Source organism: Pholcus phalangioides, unplaced genomic scaffold (assembly GCF_987345545.1).
Source record: "Pholcus phalangioides strain wild (caught in Gottingen) unplaced genomic scaffold, Ppha-v1.0 ptg000009l_1, whole genome shotgun sequence".
Lineage (NCBI taxonomy): Eukaryota > Metazoa > Arthropoda > Arachnida > Araneae > Pholcidae > Pholcus > Pholcus phalangioides.
This window is the reverse complement of record NW_028301602.1, coordinates 6543596-6571432: the sequence shown is the minus strand read 5'-3', so window position 1 is coordinate 6571432 and position 27837 is coordinate 6543596. Positions and strand designations below refer to the sequence as shown.

Sequence of the window (27837 nt, the reverse complement as noted above, 5' to 3'; positions counted from 1 at the left end):
GACAGGTTTCACTGTACTAATTTAGACATTTAGTTTTTTCCTATCGAATTTTGAAAACAAAAAACGATTACCGCCTCATGACTGCGATATGATGGGTTGCCATAGCTGGCGTGGACTTGATTATCATGAAAGAATACGCCAAATTGGCGATGATCCCGAATCGTGTATTTTCCTTTCGGACTATAGCTAGTGACCTCAGAAAAAAGGCCAGAATTCAAACAATGGCCGATTGAATCTACAACGAAATTGGCCTGATTGCGAACTGGCCGGCAACTTCATGAGCCTGCCTTTTTCACGCTTTGGCCGTAACATATATATATATATACACATGAGTATATAGAAACACCGTCGGGTAGAGGTGCGTCTCTTTTCCGTGAGGTGGCGGAATATTTCCTAGACACTTGATATCGGAGGGGTTTCCAATTTACTCACGAAACTACGGAATTTAACGAAGAAGGCTTTATTTCAAAGTACACTCAAAACAGACAACCTTCCAGGACGGAAGCCACATTCCAACCCACTCTCTCGTATCTTGGAAGAGAGAAATTGATTTTTCTCTTCTCATCTTCTATTAACAACGTTAGGAACAATTCAAGGTGTGGATATGAGTCGATTGCTCATTCAAAAAAGTTTCACCACAAAGAGCAATCAAGCCTACAACATCTGAAGTATTCACTCATCGCACTGCAAGCGAAAAATAACCTGCTGAGTTGTGTGAATCCGAATTTGCACAACAGATGACAGCAATACGCAACACATAACAAGCATTCCCTAACAACAAATTTCACGTCGGGTTCACAACACATTAACGCCCGTTTCCACATGTATCCATTTGTTAGAAATTTCACAGAAAAATTAGGATGAGGTGCATTTTAAAATTAAAAAATTCGAAAATTTTCAAATTTAAATTTAGGTCAGATTTAGTCAATGAAATCTCAATCTCCAATTTCCTTTCATGAACTGAACAGTTTCCTTTACTTTGCATCAGCTTTCTTTCAAGTATATTGATGTCATGCTACTTTATCATGTTTTTAATGCTTTTTTGTTGGAAATTTTTGTAAAAATATTATGAGCCAGAAATGTATGCAAAACTCTGCACTTGCGTAGGATGTTACATACATTCAAGGCTATGCGTAAAATCAGAAATAAATGAATGCCAAAATATGAAAGGATGACATCACTCCCTGCTTGTGAAAGTACGTGTGCACGGCAATTGAATTTTCTCTCCTTCCAGAAATTCATCTTCGCATCAGCCAGTTGTTAAAAAAACCTTTGAATGTTAAAATGGTGTTTTTAATAATATTTTCTACTAGAGCATAGTTTTTCACCATGTTAAAAGGTATGAGACTCCCTTAAGTGAAATTCCCATACATATATGTATATATTTATTTATTTCATCGTTTCTACCCCCAATGTATCCCATATATTTGAAAACATTAAGCTCAAACAATGAATTGCAGTTTCATTTGATTGATTTATCATGGGATTTCTATTCTTTCTCCTTCACGTTTAATGCTTGAAATATGTTTTACTTTCCCCCTGAAATTCATCACAAACTTCAAAATAACTGTTCAAACTTTTCTCTACATCCGATAATTCATACCAATGTATATAGTTAATTGACAGCGATGCCCATTTAGTGACTCATAAGCATAAATATTCGTAATGTACTCGAAAAAAAAAATATTTGTCGATGTACAAGGTATGGCACTCAAGTTGAGAAATCGTTTCGAGCATAATAGCGTGTGTAAATTTCATTCGTTTGATTCAATGTGGATAAATTCATATATGATTATGACTTTTCTAAAGATTTCGCTCTCACAGTTCCTGGTGGAGTGTCTGGATTCATGTTTTAACTTTTCGATTGTGAAAAAATCAGTCCCTAAAAATAATCACTGTATAACCAACTGAAATTATTTCAATGCAGTGAAATCTTGGTCCAACGATATTCTGTCATATCTATCTTGACCCTCCCTATATTATAATTTTAAACTGTTATCGATACAGCGATATCCTTTAACACGATAAATTTCTCTTTAACGAAATTTTTTGAAGAGATTTTGGAAATCTTTACACAATTTCTACATGCTTAAAATAACATGTACTAACTGACTGATTCATCATCGCCAAGCCGAAACCGCTGAAACTATAAATATGAAATTTGATCAGTAGTTTCATTTTACGATGTAAGTACTCTTTAAGATTAAGTGCTCATCGATTTTCAAAATTCGATCCCCCTAAGGGTCAAATAAGTAGGGTTCAAAGTTTATATGAGGTGATCATCACCAGCCAAAACCACTGAAGCTATAAATAACAAATTTAGTAAATAGTTTCATTTCTTATAAAAAGTCGGTAAGTAGAAGTTCAGTTTCCGAAATTTGACCCATGTGAGGAACATATCGGGGTGGAGGTTCAAAACTTAGTTACTGAGTTACTTAATTCCGGGGAGCGAATATGATTCACTACACGGGGAATATGGAGTGATCATGCCGAGCGGAAACCACTGAAGCTATAAATATGAAATTTAGTCAGAGTTTTTTTTGTGTTTTTTGTAATTCAGAAATTTTTCACTGAGGAGGGCGAGTCATAAGTTCAGTGTTCAAAAGTTATATAGGACAATAATAGCAGAGCCTAAATCACTGAAGAAATAAATATGAAATTTGGTGAGCATTGTATTTTGTGATATAGAGATTCACTAAACGGGATTTCTCAAAATTCAACTCTCAAGATGGTGTCATGAAGGGTTCGTATGTCATATGGGGGGGGGGGGATCACCGCCGAACAATTTTCAGATTACTTAATCCACTCATGCGAAGCCACGGGCATGGGCGGAGATACGGGGGGGGACATTGCCCCCCCCCCCCAGTGTCAAAGGTGGTTTCGACTGATCTAATGTATATATGAATTGACATCATCATCATCATCGTGTCCCCTCAGCAATAATGACGTTGCGCCCCCCCCCCCCCCCCACCACGCCAGACTTCCAAGTCGATCTCCGTCTATGGTCACAGGTAACATGTAGTCTTCCATGTTTTATTCAAAATCCACTCCCGTGTATTTTTGAAACTCCTCACCTATTTCCGTTATTCCGAAGGAATATCGATATTTTGCAACACCACTTGATAATACCAAGTAATAATTGCGTCGATATTGCTACTTTCTGTACTGTACATAAAGTATAATGCGGTAAGCTGCGTTAGTCAATCATAATTTTTTTGGCGTATAAATAAATACTCACAAGTGCATTTTCTGGTGTTAATAACTATTTCGACTTGGAAGAGATGTCAACAACAGCATAAAGTTTATCTTGCGTGATGATAATATTGCCTCTCGATATAACGATTATCTCTCTATAGTGATATTTTTCCGTTATCCGCAGAATATCGTTAAATAGACGTTTCGCTGTAATAGGAAAAAACATAATTTTGATCTGATAAAATTCATCATCATGTATGTGTCCGAATACTTTCATTTAGACTTTAATTGAAATTGAAATGTTTTGTTTGAAATTGTGTCGTCTTTTCTTGCAGTGCCACCACGAATCGTCGAATCATATCACAGCCTGACGGCAATAGAAAAAGCCAACGTGACCTTGCAATGCATAGTGGAAGGTGATCCACCCATAGAAGTGATCTGGAAGAAAAACGATAGCATCATGGACGGCAAAGCAAGACAAAAGTTAGTGGAATAGAATGAATGAATAGCCAATTTTCTGCATCAATTTTAAAGAAATTAAGTTTATCGTTATTTTTTTTTTATCTTCGCCTCTCTCAGCTATTCCTCTCGCTTTCCATCTTTTGTTTCTTGTGTAACTTCTCTCGCCTAAGGAATAATGAGCGACGATCGAAATGTCATTTGCATAATGCTTGAAAGATGAGACTTACCCCCGTGTTCAAAACTTTCGCTTGTGTCAACGAATCGGAAATGAAATATGGGTGAAAATATTAGACCGTGTTTCTGCTGAAACACAAGGAAAAGAGTGAGTGGGAAACCCAAAAAAAAAGGAATAAAGTTATACAAAGTTTCAAACTCTGAATGAGACACTGGGAAATAAATGAATTAACGTTAAGGTTGTCAGGGGCAGGAATTCAGTTAGAAAAAAAAAAGAAAAAATGTGCACATATATATTATCAGGTCGAATTCTACGTTTCACCTTTTGCTAAATTCAAAAAAATTATTTGCCCATTACTTAACGAAGTTAGAAATTGGTTCGCTTAATCAAGCTAATACTTTGGTGCCCTGAGCCTGAGAAATTCGGCATATCGAAAACACATCATTATTTTTACTCAATACAGATTACAATGATAAACAAGGTTTTTGTTTCTTGGAAGCTGAGTACTGTTTCTTACGTATTTTTCGACGCTGATTCTGAATCCGTCATCAGAAATCGTCCATCAGGCACCAGTTTTCCGCAATTGCATTTTCCATTGTTGCGGATATGTTTAACCAGCCTTAATACTTAGAAGATCAACATTTTTATCCTAATAATGGGTATTATGAATATTAAAACTTGCCTCACCTGACTAAATATTATGGAATAGTACATCAAATTCTTTTGAGATACCTCTGATCATGTGCTAGCCATGGGGACAAGGGAATTTGTCCAAGGGTGAAAGGGAACGAGTCCCTTTCACCCTTTCTAGGGAATTCCTGACCAAACTGTCCAAGCTTTGCTCCTCGACCTAAGCAATTTGAGCACTTTTTTTGAAGGAAGACGACTCAGTCTATTGCAATGATGTCGATGTTCTGTACGTTGCATTGGGGCATCATTATAATCCCCTAGAGTGGAGGTTATTCATAGATTCCTCTAAAACCAGCTTGAAAGCAGTACTTTTGCACAATGGTAACGAAAACCCCTCCATTCGCATCGCTTACGGGGCCCACATGAAGGAGACATATGAAAACATTATTACGGATGGTTCAGTATGAAAGACATGTCTGGCGCTTTTGCGGAGATTTGAAAGTCATTGCCCCTGTACTCGGCCTTCAACTAGGATATACCAAATTTTACTGTTTCTTGTGCTTGTGGGACAGCAGAGATAGACAAAACCATTATCTAGAAAAAAACAATGGCCACCAAGAAGACAGCTCGTTCCGGGAACCAAAAATGTCATCAGTCAGCCCCTGGTGGATTCTCAGAAAGTCTACCTGCCACCACTACACATTAAACTTTGATTGATGAACAATTCTGTTAAGGGAATGAACTGAAACGGCGACGGTTTTAGCTTTCTACAAAACAAATTTCCACGGGTCAGTGACGCTAAAATCAAGGAAAGCATATTCGTTGCCCTCAAATTCGAGAATTAATGAACGATGCTGAGTTCGATGCCACCCTAAATGAGCAAGAAACACCAACATGGGAGTCATTCAAGAACGTAGTCCAGAACTTTCTTGGAAATAACAAGACGGACAAATATAAGGACCTTGTGGAGGAATTATTTCAGAATTATAACGCTCTTGGTTGCAATATGTCACTGAAGGTACATTTTCTTCATTCACATTTGGATTTTTTCCTAGAAAACCTAGGTGATGTCAGCGACGAGCACGTTGAGTGATTCCACCAGAACATCTCCATCATGTAATCACATTATCAAGGCAAGTGGAGCCCAAACACGCTGGCCGATTACTGTTGGACATTAAATATTCCTATTAACTTTATAGATCGAGAAACTTATAGTTTAAAAAATATACAGATTGTGCACTATTAATGTTGTCTTATGGCTATTTCCTGAACCGTTTGTTTTAGAAACAACTTTCAATTAGAAAAAATGTTTCAAATGATGTCGCCCGTCTTAAAATGGAATGCCATTAAAATGGAAAAATACATGTTTAATAAAGAAGTTACAAAATTTAAATTGTTATACCAGCTTCAGTACTGTATCTTCCAATTAGAAAGTTGTTTCTCTGTGTCTCAAAGGGAAACAAAATCTCTCGGAACAAAAAATTCTAAGTTCTAATATCCAAATGAGATATTTGACTTCAAAAATGAGAAAAAGGGGGAAAGAACAGTACAAACTGGCAATGCACCTTTCCTTTATTTGTGATGTCCTTTCCCTTTTTCCTCTGATTTTTTGCATTCAGATATCTCAGTGAATATTGCACTTAGAAACGTGGATTTTTTTTGCATCAGGAGAGACAGGCCAACAAATTTCTAATTGGAGGTTAGAAAACGGAGAGGACCATATAAAAATTTAGTTTTTGTATCTTTTAATAATATATATATATATATTTTTTTTTTTTTCATTTGAACGGCATTCAAGATGATGGACGGCATCAATTGAAACTTTTTTCCCAATTGAAGGGCGTCTCTAAAACAAACGGTGTAAACGAAATCGCCATTGGAAAGCGATAAGAGTGGTCACTATCTTATTTTTTTTAATTATTTCTTTTTTTAGTAGTTTCGAACATTAATAGATACTAATTTATCAACAACACACAACACAATAGTTATTTCAATTACTAAATTATTATTTTTTAAACGTTATCCTCATTCCTTTCCACGCAATTGGCATGATCCGTCCAAGGAATTTGTTAGTGTTTGTGTACAACCCGGACCTGCACAGTGAGAGGCCAGCTCACCAACCACTCGACTGCAATTTAAAAAATGCTCAAAAGGCGTTCAAAAATTACCCTGTAAGTACAATATTCACAGAGATATTAGAATTTGGGGAAAGAATAGCGTTAAACGCGGGTGAAACGGTTTTTCGCATTCAACACGCTGTTCTTTTTATAAATTTTCCCTCGTTTGTTGAATTCGAACATATCCATGCATGTTGCACTTGGATACATGAAAATCTATTTTATTTCCATCGGGAGAGTTAGGGCATAAACTTTCTAATTGGAAGTTAGAGCACATGAAACCGTATAAAAATCCAGATCTTTACTTTTATTTTGCGACACTCTTTCGAACCGAACACAACTCGTGTGGTCTCAGGTCTATCGCCATGGACAATTTACTACCGAATGAGTTGTACCGGAAGTGTGAGTGTGGTAGACTGGTGTATTTAGACTGTTGTACTTAACAGTCTAAGTGCGTGTATAAATGTGCGTCTGTAATTTTTTAGTGATGTCATCTAGATTTCAAAAGTGAAGAGAGTGAAGTCTGTAATGATTGAGTAAGTATACCGTTGTAGGTGCGTTGCTCTTCACGGGGAGTTAAAAAAATAATTGGGGGTTTAGAGTTGCTTGAGAAACTGGTGTGTTTTTTTAATTTTTTTATTTGTGACACCCTGTATCTTCCCCTCTCAAAACTGGTATAGGGTAATTTTTGAACGTCTGTTGAGCATTTTCTAAACTGGAGTCATACCTCTACGATGCACGGTTGACGACATAAAGGCCGTGGTAGTACTTACAGGACACCCTGTACGTGCTAGCACACCCTATGTTATTGCCGAAAGAAGCCCTTGGTTTGGAAAAGGTCCGAATTCAGAAATGATTCGGACTTTGGCCGGCCATTTTATGAAAATGCCGGAGATTCCTCTCCAAAGCTCGATGTGCATTCTGTGTAATTCTGTTCTCACACTGCATTCTGTGTAAGACAGCGCGGTGGAAGCCAAATCATTTTTTTCAATCGCCAACGTGTGGTACATGTCTGTACATAGCAGCTGTATTGGATAGCTCCAAGTGACGAGAGAAAAAATAAATAAAAATTTGAGAGAAGAAACTATAAAAATAATTATATAAAAAGGTAGCTTTTTCTGCCTGATTTTGGAGAAAAAATTATTACCGCATCGTGACTGGGGTCTGATGGGTTGTCATAACCACCGTGGACACAATTATCACGAAACAATACGCCAACTTGACGATAATCCCGAATCATGACTTTTGCTACCGGACTTTGACCAGGTATCACCATCCACTTCGTGAACTGACCGGTGAATGTCCGAATTCAGACATTGAACGGGTCAATATGGGTTTGGCAGTAACATATGTGTTACTTACTAAATTATCTCAGTATGGCCTAAATGTTCATCATTTGCATGTGCCACAATTTATATTAGATGTATGGTAAAGTTGGTAGTAACGGTCTTGATTGTAGCGACTCCCTGTCTATGATGTGAATACCTGGTGGTCCCAGCTTATTACCATAGAGTATAAGGTTACGGAACTTGCGTAAGGAGTCGACAAAAACGCAACAATTTCGGATATAGCGACAACTTTTTCGAAGAATTTTGTTTCATTTTTATGGCGTTTCTCCAAGAAGTTCCTGGAGGAACTCCCAGGAATTTCTTGTTTGAAACAATTTCCTTATTTTGTTGGTACCTAAGGTTGAAAAAAAAACAACAAGATTTATTACGTGTTTTTGACGCTTGGGCTTGCTCACTGACATGACCATTTTTTTCCCCTGGTTTTGCTTTTCCCGACTTATTTGCATCAGGGATTTTTTTCCCGTGAAATACGTTTTAATGAAATCCCTGCAGACTTATTGTAGCGCTAGCGCTGCATTTCTCGCCAAGGGTTATTTAAAAGCAATGTTTAATAACTTTGATGACAATCGAAACATTTTTGGGAAGAATTGTCGACGTACCGTGTTTATAATCGTAATTTCCGAATTTTTCTCTATCAAATGCGTATCTGTTACTGAAAAAGCCCGACTTACAAAAAGTGATTCGAGCTTTGGCATGCCCATTCGGGAAATGGCTGGAGATCCCCTGATCAAAGTTGATCAGTGCTTGATCAGTGATCATTTTTGTCGCACCACGGTCATTTTCTGCACACGAGGGCTAATTAGACTGGGACCTACAATTTATTGCCCATTCCGAACGGCATACTTATTTTTTATACGCGTCGAGAAGTTGGTGCGCTAACCCCTCGATGGGGGACTCCCTGCGGTAGCAATTTTTTGCTGCGGTCAAGTCGCCGTTTTTTTCTTTCTTGTACCCCTGTGTCAGGAAAGTTTTCTGACAAGGACGAACCGGGTATCGAACTCGCGACACCTCTAAACATCCTTTGGTACTTTAGGCGAGCATCTTATCGACCGGGGTACCGCGCCCAAGTCCGATGTGCGTATGTAAGACGGTCCGGTATGCATTAATTTTGTTCATCGCCAACGTGTGATATATAGCTATATATAGTAGCTTTATTGGATTATCTCCATGTGACGAGGGAAAAAACGAGAAATTTGAGAGGGGGGAAACTATTGAACTATTTTTATATGAATAATATTGTACACATAGTTCTGTCAAATTTTGAAGGAAAAAAAATGATTACCACATTGTGACTACGATATGATGGGCTGCCATAGCTAACGTGGGTATAATTATAATGAAAAAATGCGCCAACCAACCAGACCCCGAATCATATATATTTTTTTGGATTTCGGCGAGGGATCTGCAACCACTTCACGGACTGTCTGGCCAAAGCCCAAAATTCGACAATGCCGGATCAATTTACTACGACATTGGCGAATTCGTGTACTTGCCGATTCAGAGATTTGGACATCCTTATCATAATGAAATAAATACTGGGTGATTATAAAAAAACTATCCCGACATATGGGCCCCTAACTATCATACCATTCACAGAAACTGAATGAAATTTTGGCATAAGGTATTTTGATGTATGCGCTCAAGAATGATATGGAAAACAACAGTGTCACTCTAACAGTTACGGTTACAGTGAGAAAATTTCGAAAATATCAAATGGCAACACCAAGTTTTTTGTATTGGAATGTGATCTCCATTGTGAAAAACCCTAAATAGCGTTCGAACGGCAACTGTAGCATGAAAATCACCGGCGGTAGATAGGCTAAAAGTGAGGACAACCAATAAGGACAGAGAAGCAGCATAAAATAAAGCATTTTATTGTGTTTCACAAATTTTCCACATGACCTTGTGGAGGACTAATCAGGCTGGGAACTCAGCCGAAGACACGGTGTGACGAATGAAACGAACATTAATGCTCTGGTGCACGGCAAAGTCCTTTTTACTTTTTCCTTGCCTAGCTGCGGGGATTTTCGTGCTACAGGTGCCATTCCAACGCTATTTAGTGTTTTTCAGTATGGAGATGACAAAAATGACCGAATGTCTGAACATCTTCGAATGAAAGACAAAAATGTATTTTTCAGAACTTATATTTGCATTCTTATAGTGAAATAAATGCATTAGCGAATCTAGGAAATATCTGGTATTATTATTATTATTATCTGGTATAATTTTTTTCAGTACAAAATTACGTATATAATATTGAAACGCGGTGATTTTAAAATTATCCTAAAATTATATTCTATTCACTTAAGAAAATTATATTACAATAAATTAAGCATTATTTGTAGAAATGCCGGTGTTTCTAACCAATTCCGCAACCACTTTGACTTTATTACTACGTGAAATCACAGAGAAGAAACATTGCTTTACTGGAATGAAATTCCTTTGTTTTAAGAGAATAATCCTATTAAATGGAATTTCCAAAGACGGGTATTATCTAATTATGATTTATTTTTCTCATTGCTCGTACGTATCCGCAACCGAGCAAAATCTGCTTTTATACATTGAAGTCCAGAAATTTAGTTTAAACATTTCTCTCGTTTAATTGGATTTCATTGAATTAAAGCGTTACAAGAAAATTGAAACGTTTCCCACGGAAAATAGAACTATAATCTTTTAATCTATAGAAGTCGATTCGATATTGGTGGGCAAAATCTTTTTACCTTAATGAATAACATTACCAACATATACCAAGTTTTACACGGTATTACTATCTACCTAGTCGGAGGATAATACTCTCAATATCGATGTAAATATGTGATAAGTTTGCGAGAGATATTTAAATTTTCTTGCGTAATGGGATGAAATCGTCAATACTTCGTGGATCTCACTTGATTATTCACATACCTGAATTAAAATCAGTAGCAAAACTTAATGATTAATGAAAATGCGAAAAACGAAAGACTAATAAAAATATAATTTCTTATAACGTTCAATAGTTATTTAATTTATCAATATAATGGCAGAATTGGCATTTTAAATCAAAGTAAAACATATCTGATATATATCACGTTATCTTGCAATATTTATCATACATTAGTCTATTCAACAAAAATTTATGCGTTCCCCATAAAGATATTATTGCAAGAATGTTATATTTCAATATTTTATGTAATTATAATTTTAAAATGAGATTTCAGGATTGAAATCAATAATTTAATTGTTTCTCTCTGTTTTGTCCTTTTTGAACAGCTGTTCAAGATTCTACTTTACACCTATGTTATTATATTAATAGAAAATGTAGATTTCAATTTTAGAGGTTCAGACCTACCGTACATTTCATTCATATTAACAAATTTTCACCAATCATATTCAGCATGTTCCTTACAAAAGAAATGAGGGAAACACTCTATTTTTTTATGCGTAGAATGTCATCGTGCTATTGGGAACGAGTCCTTCAATTTCAAATTACTTCCAAAAATAGAAGGTTCTTTTTATTGTGTAATGCATGCATACTTCGGAAAAGGTCTCAATTGCATAAGAAAGATTTCCAAGAATTAATCAACATAGGTATTTTCTTTAATTAAAAAACAAACAAAACCTTTATTAATTTCTGCAATTTCTTTCTTGGAGGGAGGATGGATAGAAACCCCTGTTATTCACCCCACCCATCTATCGCGTATCTAAGTAGCAAACCCAGAATTATAGATTTCTTATTTGATTGCTGACAATCGTGATCGGTATATTGGTTTGTTCATAAAATGTCTACGTCATTTTGCCACGCAAAGAATATTCTCTGATAAAAGGCTATTTATATCTGTGAAAAACGGTCTTAAAAAATTTACATTATGAATCCCGCTAGAGATTAGATGAAACTCCAAGTATGAAAATAATCTGTAGAATCTCAGATAATGTTCATCAGCACGTAGGAAAAATGTATATGTTGCGGTAAATGCGGTAATTCGGTTATTATACATATAATTACAGATTATTATGCATTTTTCCTAATTGTCTTGGTAAGTTGGTGAATATGCACATTGCCCCAAGCATCATTGGTAATTTTTTTAAATACTAAAACGAATTATCATTTTCACCGGATATTATGCATAGTATTCCTACCCAAGCATCGTTTGTGAAATTGACAATTACCTAAAACAGTATCACTTTTAGCGGCAATTATGCATAATAACCAAATATTGTTGGTAAATCTTATGAATACTTGAAATGTATCGCCTTTATCTGTGATTACGCATAATATGCTAGTGTAATCGGTGAATTTGATAAATGTGAAGAAAATTCCAAATCAATGGGTATAATATAGTCGAAGTGTGTTCCTAGCAATAGTGTTCCTATAGTTGCCCTAGTTTCGCTAGGGCTCGGATTTTATGATCTATAAGTCTTGAAAGTATGCTGCATTAAAAATACGAAAATATTACCTTATAATTTTCTAATATTTCATCTCTTCTTTTTTTGGGTATTACTTCTTACCTCATTAAGTCAAAAATATCAACAAAAATTCATCAATTCTAATTAAAATCATTATTTTAATTAAAATTCTCTCATCTGTTTCAAATGACAAATGAAAATCCCGCCTACGTTATAAACACTAACTGTTTTTCAGTACTTTCTATAATCGCACTGCATTATATGGCATGCATATAATATGTATACATATATATATACCCACACAAAGTATATATACACATTTTGTAAAGTTGTTTTTTTTTTTTGGAAATTCAGCAAAAATGATCATATGGAGCAACAAAATGGGAAAAGTCTTTTCGTAAAGCAGACTCTAGTTTATGTCTCGCCGCAGAGAGCAACAGGCCTACAACGGTATAATTATTCATTCATTGCACTTCACGCACTGTGAGTTGAAGAGAAAGTCATAATATACAAAAAAAAATTGATTGCAGATGGCAGCACTGGCAAGCATTACACAGAAACATACTTCACAAAAGGTTCACAATCTGCAGAGGAATATGGACGAGGTGCATGTCTGGTTTAGTAGTAGTAGTAGACTCTAGTTTATGCAACCTCGTTGATCGTTTCTCAAACGGAATTGCAGTGTTGCTGCACATTAAATCACATTTCGTGATGGAATTTTTTACATATTTAAAGATATAAAATACATTGATCTTTCTATGTACATTGGTACCATTTATCCTTATTTTTAACCGAGCACGTATCCGACCTACCATCGTTGGACAATTCACAGCGGTCATCATCGGTGCTGAAAATATTCTCCTAAAAGTCCTGGAAAAATGTTCAGAACATTTTTTCACAATGAACACTTAAATTTGGGCTGCGCTAGAATTGGGGGGCAACTACCAAACTTGAATTAGTGTCAATTTTAGGTGGGAAAAAAATTTAGAAATTCATTGTTACTTCTAATCCACATAATGCAAAAAATATATATATATATATTATTGAGCTATATATATATATATATATATGACGGGGAGCGGGGGCAAAACCAAGTCTGCCTTTCCAGACAAAAATCCCTGTGTTTAGGTGTGATTGAAAACGCATTGAACGTGAAGATTTCATCTGTCCGAATTAATGATATCTTTCGCAAGTGCTTGCTTGCTATTCAGATACACGGCGAAAATATCCTCCGAGAACAAAAAAAGTGTCTACTAGGAATGCAAAAGTGATGTCGTTGTTTTCTTCTAAAAAAATGCTCGGAATTTTTTCATTGTAACTGCATTCTACAAGATATCTGAAGAAAATACCCGCAGAGTAATATTTTCGGCGACAAAATTATCAAAAAAATTATCTATTGCTAGGAAATTCCTGAAATATGACCGATCGCTCAAAAATGCTTCAAAATATGACTTGTCCTAAACGCCTTAGTGATAACAAGTTTTACGACAGTACCCCAATAAAATAATGCAATGTATGTATGGACTATCATGTGTAGTACGATTTATCATGTTTAACAACGACACGATGCTTCGGTATTATGCATAATGACCGTTGAGAGTGATTATTTTTCAGCACTTACTAAATTTACCAATGAAACTTAGGTACTATGTATAATCTCCGGTAAAAAATGATAAATTTAGAGAAATACATCAAACTTACCAAAATACTCGGTGATTATGCGTAATAAACGGTAATTATGTATAATAATCGCATTCATCACCGTAACATATACATCGCATTCCTACATAGATTGTTTCCTTTCTTTTTTTCACCAGGAATTATACAAGGCTGACTTTTCCACTCCTTTGAAAACTAAATACGAGAGATTTTATAAACGACGGCATTTTCTCTCTAGATCTCGAAGGGAAAATAAACATCTCTGCATTTCCAGCCTAAATCTGTTTTCTTGAAAGCGAATCCACAGATTATCAGGATTTGTTTCACCTTTTATTTTCTCAACTCGAGAAAGGCTTACAAACACTAGCTTGATGAAACCAAACAAACAAGTGGGGGGGGGGACAGAATAAAAAATAAACATAGGAGAGAATAAGAGCAAACCAGAGCTAACTCGAAGAGTAAAAACCCCTTTTTCCTCACTTCAAGTAGTCGAATATCTCGTCCGTATGTGTATCCAACCTCGATCCTATAACAAACACAGCCCTTTTCTGCTTTACTTCACTGCTTCTACACTTCTTTCTACCTACAGATATATATATCTTTTCTTGGTTGAAGTTAGAAGTTGCTGATGCTTCAATACGTGCTTCAAAGACATTGTGGAATTTCAATAGTTGGATCTTTTCCGGGATTTCTTCCGACGATGGCGAAAGAGTAAAGTCGTTGTAAAAAGCAATATAAGAAAGCAAAAAAAAACAAACATATATATATACACCGAAGTGAGACAGACAAGAAAAGAAATGAAATCTGAAACTCCTGCTGTATCGAAAATATATATATATATATATATCTTAAAGCTTTCACTATTTTTTTTGTGTGGAGGAAACATACTTGGAACACAGTAATTGGGAACTAGAGTAGGACTATGCTATTCCATGTTTTTAGTCAGAAGATACTATGTCCATGTCGTACATCCAGGCCAAAGTACAAGAAATAGTTATACAATAGAAAAGGAAAATAAAGTTTTCCTTTTTTTTTTTACGGAATGGTATTAAAAATACAAAACTAAGATATATATATTTTTTTTTTTCTTCTTATTTTTGGGGTAGTATATTCAAGAACGTGTCTTATTCTTTTGTGGAGACAAAAACCTTTTGGATAAAAACTAAGAAAAGGCTACTCGGTATTGAAGAGGTTTTTTTCCTTTGGAAAATTTTGGTGGAACCAAAAAAAAATGAATGAAACTTGGAATGAAGATTACGTGCTTTGAATGAAATTTGTTCTTTGATTTTCCTTTGAAACTATATTTATGTAAAAATATTTTGAAAAAAAAAAAACCTTTCTTTTCGTGATATCAAAGAAGAAGAAAAATCGCATTGTAATATTTAATTTCAGAAATATAAGAAAAAAGAATGATGTAATGTAAGATGCAATCGTTTGAAAGTTTCCATCGGTCCTTGGAATTTCGAAATTTTTATATGAAGAAAATTCGGAAAGTTTTGAAATTGCATTGTTAATTATTCACTAAAATAACTATGTGTTCATCAGTACAGGTCCAAGGTGATCTCTTGATGAATTTGTTTTTCCTATATGTTATCATGTAACATTTTATAATGATTGAACAAACTTTTTCTAAGAAAAAAATTAAAATAGTTGGGAGACTAATTTGAATTCTTTTGTTTTTTGAAGACGGTTTCGTACGCTTTTCGAAAATTATTATTTAAAAATGTTTGAAAATATTGTTGTTTTGCGAATATATGGAGAATAAAACTGTAGTAAAACTAAATTTCGCTTCCACTCTTCAATATTCATGGATAAAACTGGCATCTTCCAAAAGGAAGTCAAAAATATTATTCATTACTTACACTAATGGCCAATGTTTTGAATTTGAGAACGTCGGTTTCAAATATTTTAAAAGTGTATTTTTTTCTATCATTAAAGCATTTCATTTTTTTTAATCACGGGGATAGAGACTCTAAAATTTTGCCGTATGTCCTTTCCTTCTCGGTGGCGGAGAAATTTTAGTCAATGTACGTTGGTGAGATCTCCAACAATTTCTCAAAATAACCAGAGAAACTCGATGAAACGTCTTCATTTTACTGCGCTCCTCACAAAACACAAACTGCCGAAGGCAGTTTATTTCTCACCTTCCTGCATAACTGATAAACAAAACAGCTATGGTATAAGAACGCAGGCAGTTAGTAAAAATTTCAATACTTAAATAAAATAGATTTGTCACAATCTCCCCCTCTGGCTCCGACGACGTCCTGGCAAGAAGCCAGTCAGAGCCATCTTTCCTTTGGCAGTAGTTTGTGCCGGACACAACGAGAAGCTCCGGGCCACTGCGACAATATTCGCTCAGATTGATTCAGTCCTTCAGTCACACCGGTTCTCGGGAATTCCACTAGAGTTCAAATGCACTCTGAGTGAACGCTTTGTTGATGTATGAGTAACCATGTCGTGGTCTCAGCATCTCATAATTGAGTCAACTCACATAGGAGTCGGTGCTTCATTACTGGGTTCAAGACTAGTCTCCATTCTCTCCGTTTTGCGTAATCTACAGTTTCCTGGATAAATTCAACGTTTTCCATGACCTTATTTAAAACATCATTCCCAAGCCGGAACTCCCGGAGAGTCATTGAATTCTTCTCAAGGAATCTTAACTACAACAAGGTTAAACAGCTCACAGCGCTTGACTCCTTTACGAATCAAGCAGGAGCAGGACAACTTATTGCCTTTGCTGCTTCGACAGTCCTGGGAAATATGGCCAGGATTCTCTACACTGTAACACATTATCGGATCCAAATGTATTCGGGTAAAATATCCACGTCGACATTTATAGCACCATTCCTTCCTCGCAAGGTCGAGCAAAAATCCGATGTGTGGAACTTTTCATATTCTTCTCCATCGCAACCTCTACGGTGTTTTTCTCTGCCACCACCACTCATGCTGATCTGGTGCTTGAAGAAAGGTGTCTTGTCCCCCCCCCCCCCCAGCTTGAAGCATCTCTTGAACTTTTCCGAGAACGGGAATAAATAAAGTTCTCGTTGCTGAGGGGTAAGGTGTGTACGATTATCAGTCTGAAGTCAATACAGGGGTGAATCAGCAGGTAGTGCCAGGAGAGCATTTCTTCTAGATGGGCTTTCATTTTGTCTGAGACACTACGAATGTTGTTTTTCAGAACACAACGGATCTTCAACATGGACGGAGCTTCAGAGAAGTACCACTTTCCTTTCTGAACATTAAGGACGATTCCAGCGTCTCTAAGAAAGTCGGTGCCAAGAAAGGTTCGGTTTTCACTGGCCCGGGGAAGCACCATCATCTCGGTCGGTGAGAATCACTTCACCGTGTACGTTGATGTCCACAGTTGTAGTTAGAAGTTTGGTTCTACGAACATATCAATCTACTAGTCTCATTACGATAGTTTTGTTGAAAAACGGCAAACCACGTTCTTGTCGGGGATTGGTATAGCTTCTCTCCTGTTACCGAGTGCGTGGCACCCGTACCAGCGCACACTGCACCACGCCTATGGTAATCATGACTTCGATGACATTTTTTTGACGTCACTCGGTCGAGAACCAATAAGCAGCCCAATTTATCTTCTCTAATTTCGGACATTTTAGCTGTCTTTCAAAAACAACTTTGAAAATAACGATGAGTTATCTTCACTCAGGATCAACCTTTTCATGTCGAACTTTGGCTAGTCGTTGAGAGTGACGGATGACCCTTGGATAATCGCCCAAGAATATTCTTCGTTTGTTCTTGCAGAATGAACAAAAAAACATAATAATTATTTTTAAATGTATATATATTAAAAGACATCATCAAGATATTGATGTTAAAAAATTACCATCTTTTAGGGACATGGTTTTTGTTGGCAAGTTCTTGACAAACTCAATTTTTAGAAACTGCACATAATTTGGATGGAATTTAATTACTGTATTTTTTCCATTGAGATTATTTACTGGTGTGCATTATTCACATCATTTGATTTATCCATCACCCAGCCAGTTCTTTTTTTCATTATTCGTGCAATTTTATTTATTTTTCTTCATTTTATCTTGTTTCCATCAAGATATATTTCATTTCATTTATTTCCATATTCTTAAGTTATTTATTTCTATTATTTTTTCTCTTACATATATATTTTTATTCCACATTCATTTGTTTAAAATTTTTATATATTATTTTTTTTCTATTCTTAAAACTGCGAAGTTCTGCTATAGGATACTTGACGATAATATTCGGTAATTTTAACAAAAAAACTTGTGTTTTTTTTATACGTGAGTTGTTTTTGTTAAAGCATTGTGTGGTTTGAAATTATAATCATTTTTTCTGATGGTTAGTAAATCATTGTCTATACATTTCCCGTGCTATTATACATATTTTTCGTAATCTTATAATAGCAGATCGTTTATAATTACACGTTTGAAAAAAACTCAACTACTATATTTTTCTGTTTGTTGTGTTTCCATGTATCAGTAGAACTTACAGTACAATTCCTTTCACTATCTTCTACAGATACTCAACAAATCAGTTCATTGATCCGAAATCGCAGACCGTGTCTGAAATCCATATAAAAAATGTCATTCGATCAGAAGACAGCGCCATGTTCACTTGCTTAGCGACGAGTGACATTGGGAGTGACATCGCCCAAAGGCAGCTCATAGTTCAAGGTATACGTTTATTTCGTACATGTGCATGTCATTCATTTCTCTGTATTTATGAACCAATTACTTGACGGCAAAAATAATCAACATTCTTACCCAGCTTTTATGAAATGTTGTTTTTGTGTGTGCGTCCATATTTTTTTCTCTTTACAGGAAAACCTGATCCTCCAATAAACTTAATAATAGAAGATATAACCAGTCGTTCAGTCGTTTTGACATGGCGCAATACCCACGATGGTAACAGTCCTTTGAAAGGAAGCATTGTGCAGTACACGACGAATACAGGTAATTTTATTATTTTTGAGTTCATAACAAATTGTTATCGCGTAAGGCAGGGGGTTTTCACACAGTGTGCTTACCACCTTTGTCAGAGGCTTCGTGTGGAGCTGCGACCCGACACAGGTTATTCGAAAAGATTATTTGCTAAATTGCTCTGGGGACCATTGATTACAGTATTATAGAAGGGGGGTGCATGGGAAACGTTTGGGAATACCTTCTGCCTTAACGCTTAATTGTTATTCACCAACATTAATCATAATCAGCAACAACAACTGTTTACAATCCGCTACTAGATGTAGATCTTCTCTACGTTTTTCTCATTGAAAGTTTTGTTCTTCAATCTAACTACAGACAGTTTTCTTATCGCATTGTTATATTTTATTTAAAAACATTTTATTAGAGAGGCTCAACACTCCGAAAATACCAATTCTGAAATTTTTTAGCTTACGTACAATCATTCAGATGAATTTTTAATTCGCCTGGATGATCCTCGCGCTTGAGACGAACACAATTAATTAAGATTCAGACGAAACTCTGATTGAATTATAATCAAGTAGCGCCCGATAAAATAATGAGGTAAAAAGTACAAAAACAGTGAACAACGCAATGCTCTTATCATGCTCCTAAAAGCTACATAGTGCTTCTACAAAGCATTAATATATACTATATCATTTCAGATTCTATATTAATTAGGAAATCCTTAACACACATATAAAGCAGTACAACGCAAAGTTACTTTTTTGCAAAAATTAAAAAAAAAATATCACCAAGGCAAATTGTGATACAAATTACTTTTCGGACAGTTGAAAAAATTAAAAAAAACAACAACAAAAAACTGTAGTGTTGCATGAAAAGTAAAAACCACGCATATCGCGGTTATTGTATTTCTAAGATAGCAGATGGCAGTACCAGGAAGGCAACGAAACAAGCATAACTCTGGCATCATAAACGCGGGCTACACAGGTACACTCAGACATTGGTGGATGTAAGGGATGGGGGGGGGGCAGCCGTTTAGTCAAAAAATTGAATTATTTTCATAGGTGGTGGGGGTAGGTGGGCGTTCGCCCGCCACTTTTCACTACACACATCCTCGGTGATTCGCTCCCTTCGTACGAACAGAACAAACGCATTCAGAACACGCATTCTGGCATGTGCCAATTCGTCAGAAATTCCGGTGGAGAATATGTACGATGTTCATGTACGGGTAAGTAGTGGAAGATTTCAGGTTAGTGCAAAGATTTTATTCCCTTTCTCTCGGAAGAAATTGATCTAGTAAGCCATATGCACGACACTAAACGTGATGAGTTGACAATAAAAAAATAGATCGGATGCATCCGTCATGTTGTTCCTCAATGTTTTTGGATAATTGTTCATCGGACGGATAACTAGACATTCGCAATCATTTCTTTTGCAAAAATCCGAATCGGAATTTCTATGTGCTTAACATTACATCTTAATTATAATAGCTTGACTTAATAGTACTTTAAGGCAACATTCCATTCGGAAAAAAATACAAATATCTGTATACAAATATCCCCTTATTCATATTACAAGGGGATGTATAGTTAATCAAATGAAAATAATAATTCTCCATTTGATCACTTTGTCCTAAAATCCAAACATTAAATTTGTTGTCCTATCTGTCCCGAGCCCAAAAAAAAACATTAATATGTTTTTTTAAATGAAATATTTGCTTAGATATAAACATAATGGATTTTTTTTTTTTTTAGCAGAGGAGATACGTATATAGGGCAACAGCTTTCTCGTTGGGTTTATTTGGGCAGGGTGACCAAATAAGAAGTTTTTTTTTTTTTTTTTTCTATAACTATCTAGCACCTTGCAATATGAATAACGTATCTGAAGTCTGCAGTTATTTGTATTGCTATTTTTTTTCTAATTGGAAGTATGCCTCTAGGATCAACTGTTCGAGAGTTATTCCAGGTTGAAGGGATTTTTCTATGCAGCCTGTATACTTTCTGCGTGGTTTCCTACGAGCATCGTGCATTTCCTTTTGGAGTGATAACATCCGGATACTTGGATGATTGCAAAGAATTTGCCGTTTCTTCCTTTTATTCAAAATTCTTATGATGTTATATATTGTATTTTCAATATTCTCTCGAAAGAGAAAAATCTATTTTTTTCCAACCTCAGGCGAAATTCTTTGGTGCGAATGCATTCAATCTTTATTCACATTTTTGAATACCCATGGATTGCGCAAGGTTTCTCATGGTTCCATATTGCTTCCACAACACCATAGAATAAGTATCATAGATTGGATACACAGAGTGGCCACTTTGTTTTATGACCACCTGACATTTTTTTAGCAAATGAGCTATGGCGTTACACTATTGTCTCTAGAGGGCTGGGCTGGGATAAAAAAGGGAAGTTTAGTTCCTGAGACAGTAGTACGTGTGACTTGCTTGTAACGAAAAAAACAACAACAACATGATTTGACGAACTTTGACGTGGGATGATTGTAGGAGCTGGAAGCCATGGTGCTCGCGAGCGCGCTTTACAAGAGGAGTGATGATTCACACCTGACTTATTTTATCTACATTATACCAGGGGGGGGGGAGGTGAAAAACTGTGCTTGCCCCGACTGTCAAAGTATATATTTGCGGCATATAACATGCAAATGAGGGAGTATGAAGTTGGTGGAAACCGCATGAAAGCGTGGACACAAAGTGCATTGCTACAACTCTTCAAGATATTTTTTGATTCGTGTTCATGAACACGAATAAGAACGTCTGAACAACACGTTTGAATAAGTCCTCATATCTGAACATCGTTCCTTACCAAATACATCATGAAAATCAAAAATCCCGAAAAATTAGAAAGTTTTAGACAAAATGAAAAATTTATCTCTTCTATTTTTTCCATTTCACACTCCTGGACTATTTTTTCTCTCTCAAACTTCTCTTCCAGGACAACAGCTAATCCTGGATCGCGCGAGCTCTGAGGTAATGGCGTTCTGACATTGCGACTCGAATCTATTTTTCTCTCTCTTTTCAAGCGCTGTACGGTTTCGGCCACAGGTTACTTGCGAGAAATTACAAATTTCCTGGACTTGACAAAATGTTTACACCACACCTTACTCACACTTTATATTACATTCTCACTTATACTTTCCATAATAGGTATCCTCCCGGAGATGCCAACTGATAAGACACGGTAATAGAAATTTGTGAAGCGGAACTGGCAATGGGAATCTCCATTCAGCTCATCAAGTACATTCTGTTATGTTGATGGTTTATCCCAATAGCGATGGCTACTTTTAAGAAGATATTGCACCAAGAAGATTATCTTACCATAATGGTGGTATTGTACAGGATTGGTTTGAGGAGTAAGAAGGAGAGATTACTTTGCTTAGGTGGTTTTCCACAATCCCTAGATCTCAATCCCATTGAGCATTTGCGGGATGAGATTAAAGAGCCCTCCAGAGACATCTAGACCCACAACTATCCAATCTCACACTCTTGGAAAGTGCTATTCATCACGCACGATCTCAGATTTTACAAAGGACCATTCAATATCTCCTAGAGACCATACCAAAAAGAATCAATGCTGCATTAAAGGTAAAAGATGGCCCAAAAAAAAATTGACGAAGTGCTCATAATAAAGTGGACACTGAGTGTATATGGAAACACTGCAAACATCGTCAGTGTAAAAAAAAAACCTAAAACACTCAGACACCAAGTTTTTATAATAAGTGGAATGGAAAAGATGCGGCGGATTATTTCTTCCGTGCAGAAGAGATGCGGCTACTAAAGTACCTGTTTCAAACCCAAACTTTCAAGAGAGCAATTTTGAAAGAATTTTCTAGCGGCTAAACAATCGCTTATGGAAATGAAGTCTTTTTTTTTTATCTCATTCTTCTTCCTTCGGAAAAATTTGTTAAATTTTTTTTTAAAGAATTCCCTCCTCACTTGTGGATAATGACCTCTTGAGGACTTAGGGGTTTGAAGCATAAGGTTAATTGATGGATGAAAACACAGGATTTATTAAAAAAAATAGAGTATTCCCCCGTTTTGTAATTTTAAAGAAACTTTACAAGCTGTTTTCGTCGTAAAAAGGGTTTTCCCTCGGATCATCGACGTCATATCGCCAAGGGAGAAGTTAAAAAATAAAACTCGGTATTTTTACAAGAAACATTTTATAAACGAACGATCCGATGCGTTATGTGTTTAATAATGCAAAAAGAGATTATTCTTTGGATTTTTATGAGCACTTATACAAATTTCAATATATACGTTTAATAACAACTTCTGACGTCGATGCTCTGTGAGTAATTGAGCTGTTAGTTAATCTCCATTTAATCGGTTCTTTCTTTTGAGTATCTCGGAAGTTAAATTAGTTTGTGACACGTTAAAACGATAATTTTAACTTATTTTGTTGAAAAAATATTCTACTCAGACTTACGATGTTATAATTATCATGAATAATAACCAAGTATGTGTACAGTTCATATTTTTCGCTAGTTAAATAGGGATGTTTTAAAATTAACCTGGAATTTAAAATTATAGCTCGTGAGAGCATGTGTATTGTGGGTTGGAATATAACAATTATTCAACTTGAGGTTTTTAAATGTATTTTTTGCTTTACCCGTTTCATGAGCCTAAGCACCAAAATCGAAACGGAAAAAACCAAAAACGTAAAAAAACATCTAATCCAATTGCTGAATTTAAATGTCGCATCCACTTGCATACATACAGGACGAAACTTAAATCCTATATAATGCCATAAAATACATGTTCAACAGCTTGCTAATTGCTAATCTCCAAAGCAATCCAGAGCAGTTGATGAGCAATTAGTTCTATTTGAAGAGTTGATTTTTGTCTTTTCCGAAACAAAAATTAACATATAGGTATGTATAAGTATCCTTTCTTTCCAAAGCACCACGTTCGATAATGGAAGAAATACAGTCAAAGAGCTGCAGAAATTCATTGACGGCTTCTATGCAAATCATTATTTCAAATATTCAGATATTTTACGAAAGAAAATTATGTAGTGCTCCACGTGCATGCGCGTAAATGTAAGTTCACTCAGAGGCACGAGCAGTGAGGGTTATAAAAGCTCTTGCAGAATATTCAAAAATATGAAGGTTCGGGAATAGATTCTCTAACGTGATTCAAAATTGTTTAACAGTGCCCAAAATAGTAGTCATCACCCAGAGGGCGCATTATCGCCCTGTGGGGTTGATAGAATGATCCAGTGGAGTAGTAGAAGCTACGGAAATAACATAGGATCCTATGGGCTGACTGGAGAGGCGATGAGAGAAATAAATTCCGGGGGGGGGGGGTGATTAAAACAAAAGGTTTGGGAAACTGGTGGGAAAGTACAGTGAACGCATTTGTGTGAGAGTACATATTAAAAAGGAAGAAAATCGTTATATGCTGATTTAATATATTTATTTCAGTTTTAAATATTACTTTTCGGATCTTGGTAAATACAAAAATTGTGCGGATGCGAGATGTTCTTCTCAGAATACAATCACTACTACCTTAAGTCGTATCAGTGAGGGTTGTATTCATCTGAACTGTCGCACGATTCCTCTAACTAAACTAATGGGCTATAATTATGCACTGTTTTTAATACCTATTCGTATACAGGCATTGGTTAGCGTCGTGACATTTTTTCACGATTGCTCTTCATGCAAAAATAAAACCATTTTATTATGTCTGGTATATTACATTGTTATATATCACGTTACTGTTTGTTTTTTGTTTGTTTTTCAATATAGAAAAAAATTGGACAAACGCCAAAACGGTGGTCTCGGGCCCAGAGGTGAAATCAACGATCAAACAACTGATGCCTTTGACTGTATATCACATGAAAGTTTCAGTAGAGAACACACTGGGGAGGAGCAAACCCAGTGAAGTGATAAATGTTACAACTCTGGAAGAAGGTACTTATTGGACAATTTTTCTCCGCTCAAGTGTTATATATGTTGGTATCAATCAATCATTTGACTTGTTGAAGGGTCGAAATCTTTCTTTTCTCCTCTATTACGATATAATTCCTATTATCTAGTTCCTTGAGTTAAGACCTGGAGATTATTGAATGAAAATTTATGTCGTAGTTGCCCATTCATTTTCATGAGCGGTTCTGAACCAGTTGTGCGAGCTGGAAAATATTCAATACGATGACTATTCGATAGTGGAATTTAGTAAGGATTTGGCTCAGAGGGAAGGTTAAGAACCAAATAAACTTTCCTTCATTGATACCAATGTCAAGTGAAACTGTGTATCAAATGATAGCGTCATAATCTAGAAAAAATCTGGATTTCTGGAATAGGCTGGACTGGACCAAATTGAATTTAATTTCAATTATTATTTTTTTTAGCTATATTTCTTGTTTATTTTACAATATCCTGGAAAAACCAATCTCCTCTTTACGACCAGGTGACTAAGCCTTTGGGCGAAGTCAAAAACGTTGACGTTGTGTATCTTGGCATTTGATCAGGTTAATCATAGGAAACTCTTGAAGCGTTTACATGAGATTGGCATTGGGGCAAATTTTTGAATTGTACATAATCGCGGTAGCGATTATAATTATTAGCGGATAAGTCAGAGCGACTAATGATCAACGGGTAATTTACTGATTGGAAAGATGTCGAATGTAGAGTCCCTCAATGAAGTGTTGAAACCATATATATTATTACGTCACGTCGGCGGGTCACTCGTCGAACCTCTTGTCACCAGATTAATCCCGTCGCGCGGATCTCTCCAGCGTTCTTCGCCGGGCACTTGAATATGGGTAGACACTCACAGGAACGAGGATTCGAGAACAAATAATCATGAAAGCTAAATTTAATAACCTTTATTTACATGATATTATAACCTTATAATATCATGTAAATATAAATTATTATATTATAAACATGATATTATAACCTTATAATATCATGTAAATATAAATTATTATATTATAAACGTGATTTAATAACCTTTATTTATATATATATATATATATATATATATATATTTCCACTTTTTACCAATAATCTCGATGAGCGTATCGATTAGATTGTTACCAAATTTACAAATGACGTGAGCTTATATGGGTAGACGGGGGTCCAAGCGATAGGGAGGTGCTCCAGACCAACTTGAACAAAATTACACCATGAGCTAGTAAATCAAGCATGACTTTTAGATAAGCGCATGGTCACTCATTTTGGTTCGAACAATCCACATTTCACTCAAGAGTAGAATGTTCACCAATTTAGGAATCACCATTGACGAGTGGCTTAGGTTTTCTGAACATTGTTCAGCGGCGATCAAAAACATCGAATAGAATACTCTGTTTCATTCTTAAAATGGTCCCTTCGCTAAATGCGATCCTTCCACTTATCAATGGTTAGTTCGTCCTGGATTGGAGTACGCCGTAAGTTTTTGGATATCATACCTACAGAGGTATATGAATTTGGTTGATTGAGTGCAAAGAAGAGTCACGTGCGCTCTTGTTGGTGCACGGGGCTTGAGCCATAAAAAGAAAGAGACTGGATTTCTTGAACATGTTCACATTGGAAGAACGCAGTTGTCTTGGGGATATGATTGAAGTTTTAAAATTTTCAACGGACTTTATAGCATGGACTATGAGTTATACACCGTCATCGAAGATTGTCGTGAATTCTAGCATTATTCACACGTTCAAAAAGAAACGCGATGTTTATAATAGGGTGAATCAAGAAGCTATCCGTACATAGATAAAGCAACTATATTTTTTTTATAGGCAGTGTATTTTATTTTAATCAAAATCATTAGTTTTTAAAGGTTTTATTTTAACGTGTATTTTTTTCGTGATAATTCTTATTTTTGGTTGCTGTATTTTAGTTATATAGCATCCATATTTTTTCAGCCGCTTGGTTCGGCATTTTGTCTGTTGTGGTCTCTGTGTTTGTATGAAAACATTCATGCTGTTAATTTTGCAGTTACGTGTGTAGCTGCTTCAAGATAAAAAACAATAACCTTACCGCAGGACTCACCTCAAAGAATCCCACAACATTTCAAACATAGCAAATATTTCGTCTAGGAACATAGCAAATATTTCTACAAAATAATTTCAACTCCATCTCATGATGGTTCCAATGACCCTTTCACATTTAAGAACAGATACAGGTAAGATTCATTATCACGAACCGAAAATTCACATCCGATCCGTATACTATTTTCAAATGGGTAGTTTCTGTAGACCTGAGAGTTTGAAATGAGTATTATATAAGTATGAAAGGTTTTCACGGGAAACCATAAAAATCTATGACGATCAGGATCATTCGAGGAAATATTTGATGAATATTTCGTCGATATTCCCCCCCCCCCATAAGAATAAATGTTGAAGCGGGATGTCTGGATCTTGTGTTTATCGGGAAAATGTGTTCTCTCTCTCTTGCTCGCAAAAGAAACTCGCACGAGAAAAGCTGAGGAGAGAGCTGTCTTGCCGCACGTTGCGTGATTGATGTTAGTAATCTCTTGCAAGGCGTGCTTCTGGAAGAAAACGAGCAGGTGGTAGAATGAAGATAGATCCTGTTCGAGTACTGAAAATATAGGTTGGAAACAGGTTTGGTGTTATCGAAGAAAACTTTTTTTTTTCCAAAAAGCATAGAAATGTTTGAGACAGGAAGAAAATGATAACAAAAAATATTCTCTTATAAAATATTATTATATATATATTTTGTTATTCTTCTTATATCTCTTTTCCGAGAATAATTTCTTGCTGTCTTTCTCTCTTCAAAAACTGTATTTTCCGTATCTTGAGATCTCTGTCTGTCTTTCATTTTTCTGTAGTGCTATACAGTAACCATTCACTCGCGTAGACGTCGTTACATTCTTTGTTCGGCGCATTTGGTGATGGCTCAATTTTCAAAGTACGCTCCGTAGTCATTAGGCACGCGTTTTTCTTTATTTGAAGCAATATTTAGGATC

The 27837-nt window shown here is 35.8% G+C and overlaps 1 protein-coding gene across 1 annotated transcript in view; it reads left to right on the top strand.

Moving 5' to 3' along the window:
• Positions 1–27837, top strand: part of LOC149081681 (cell adhesion molecule Dscam1-like) — a 226242-nt gene that overhangs the window by 141492 nt on the left and 56913 nt on the right. The window contains exons 14-17 of the mRNA XM_089237083.1: positions 3531–3678; positions 18489–18643; positions 18791–18922; positions 24657–24821. Of these exons, the coding sequence (XP_089093209.1) occupies positions 3531–3678; positions 18489–18643; positions 18791–18922; positions 24657–24821 (600 nt within the window). The remainder of the gene's footprint in view (positions 1–3530; positions 3679–18488; positions 18644–18790; positions 18923–24656; positions 24822–27837) is intronic.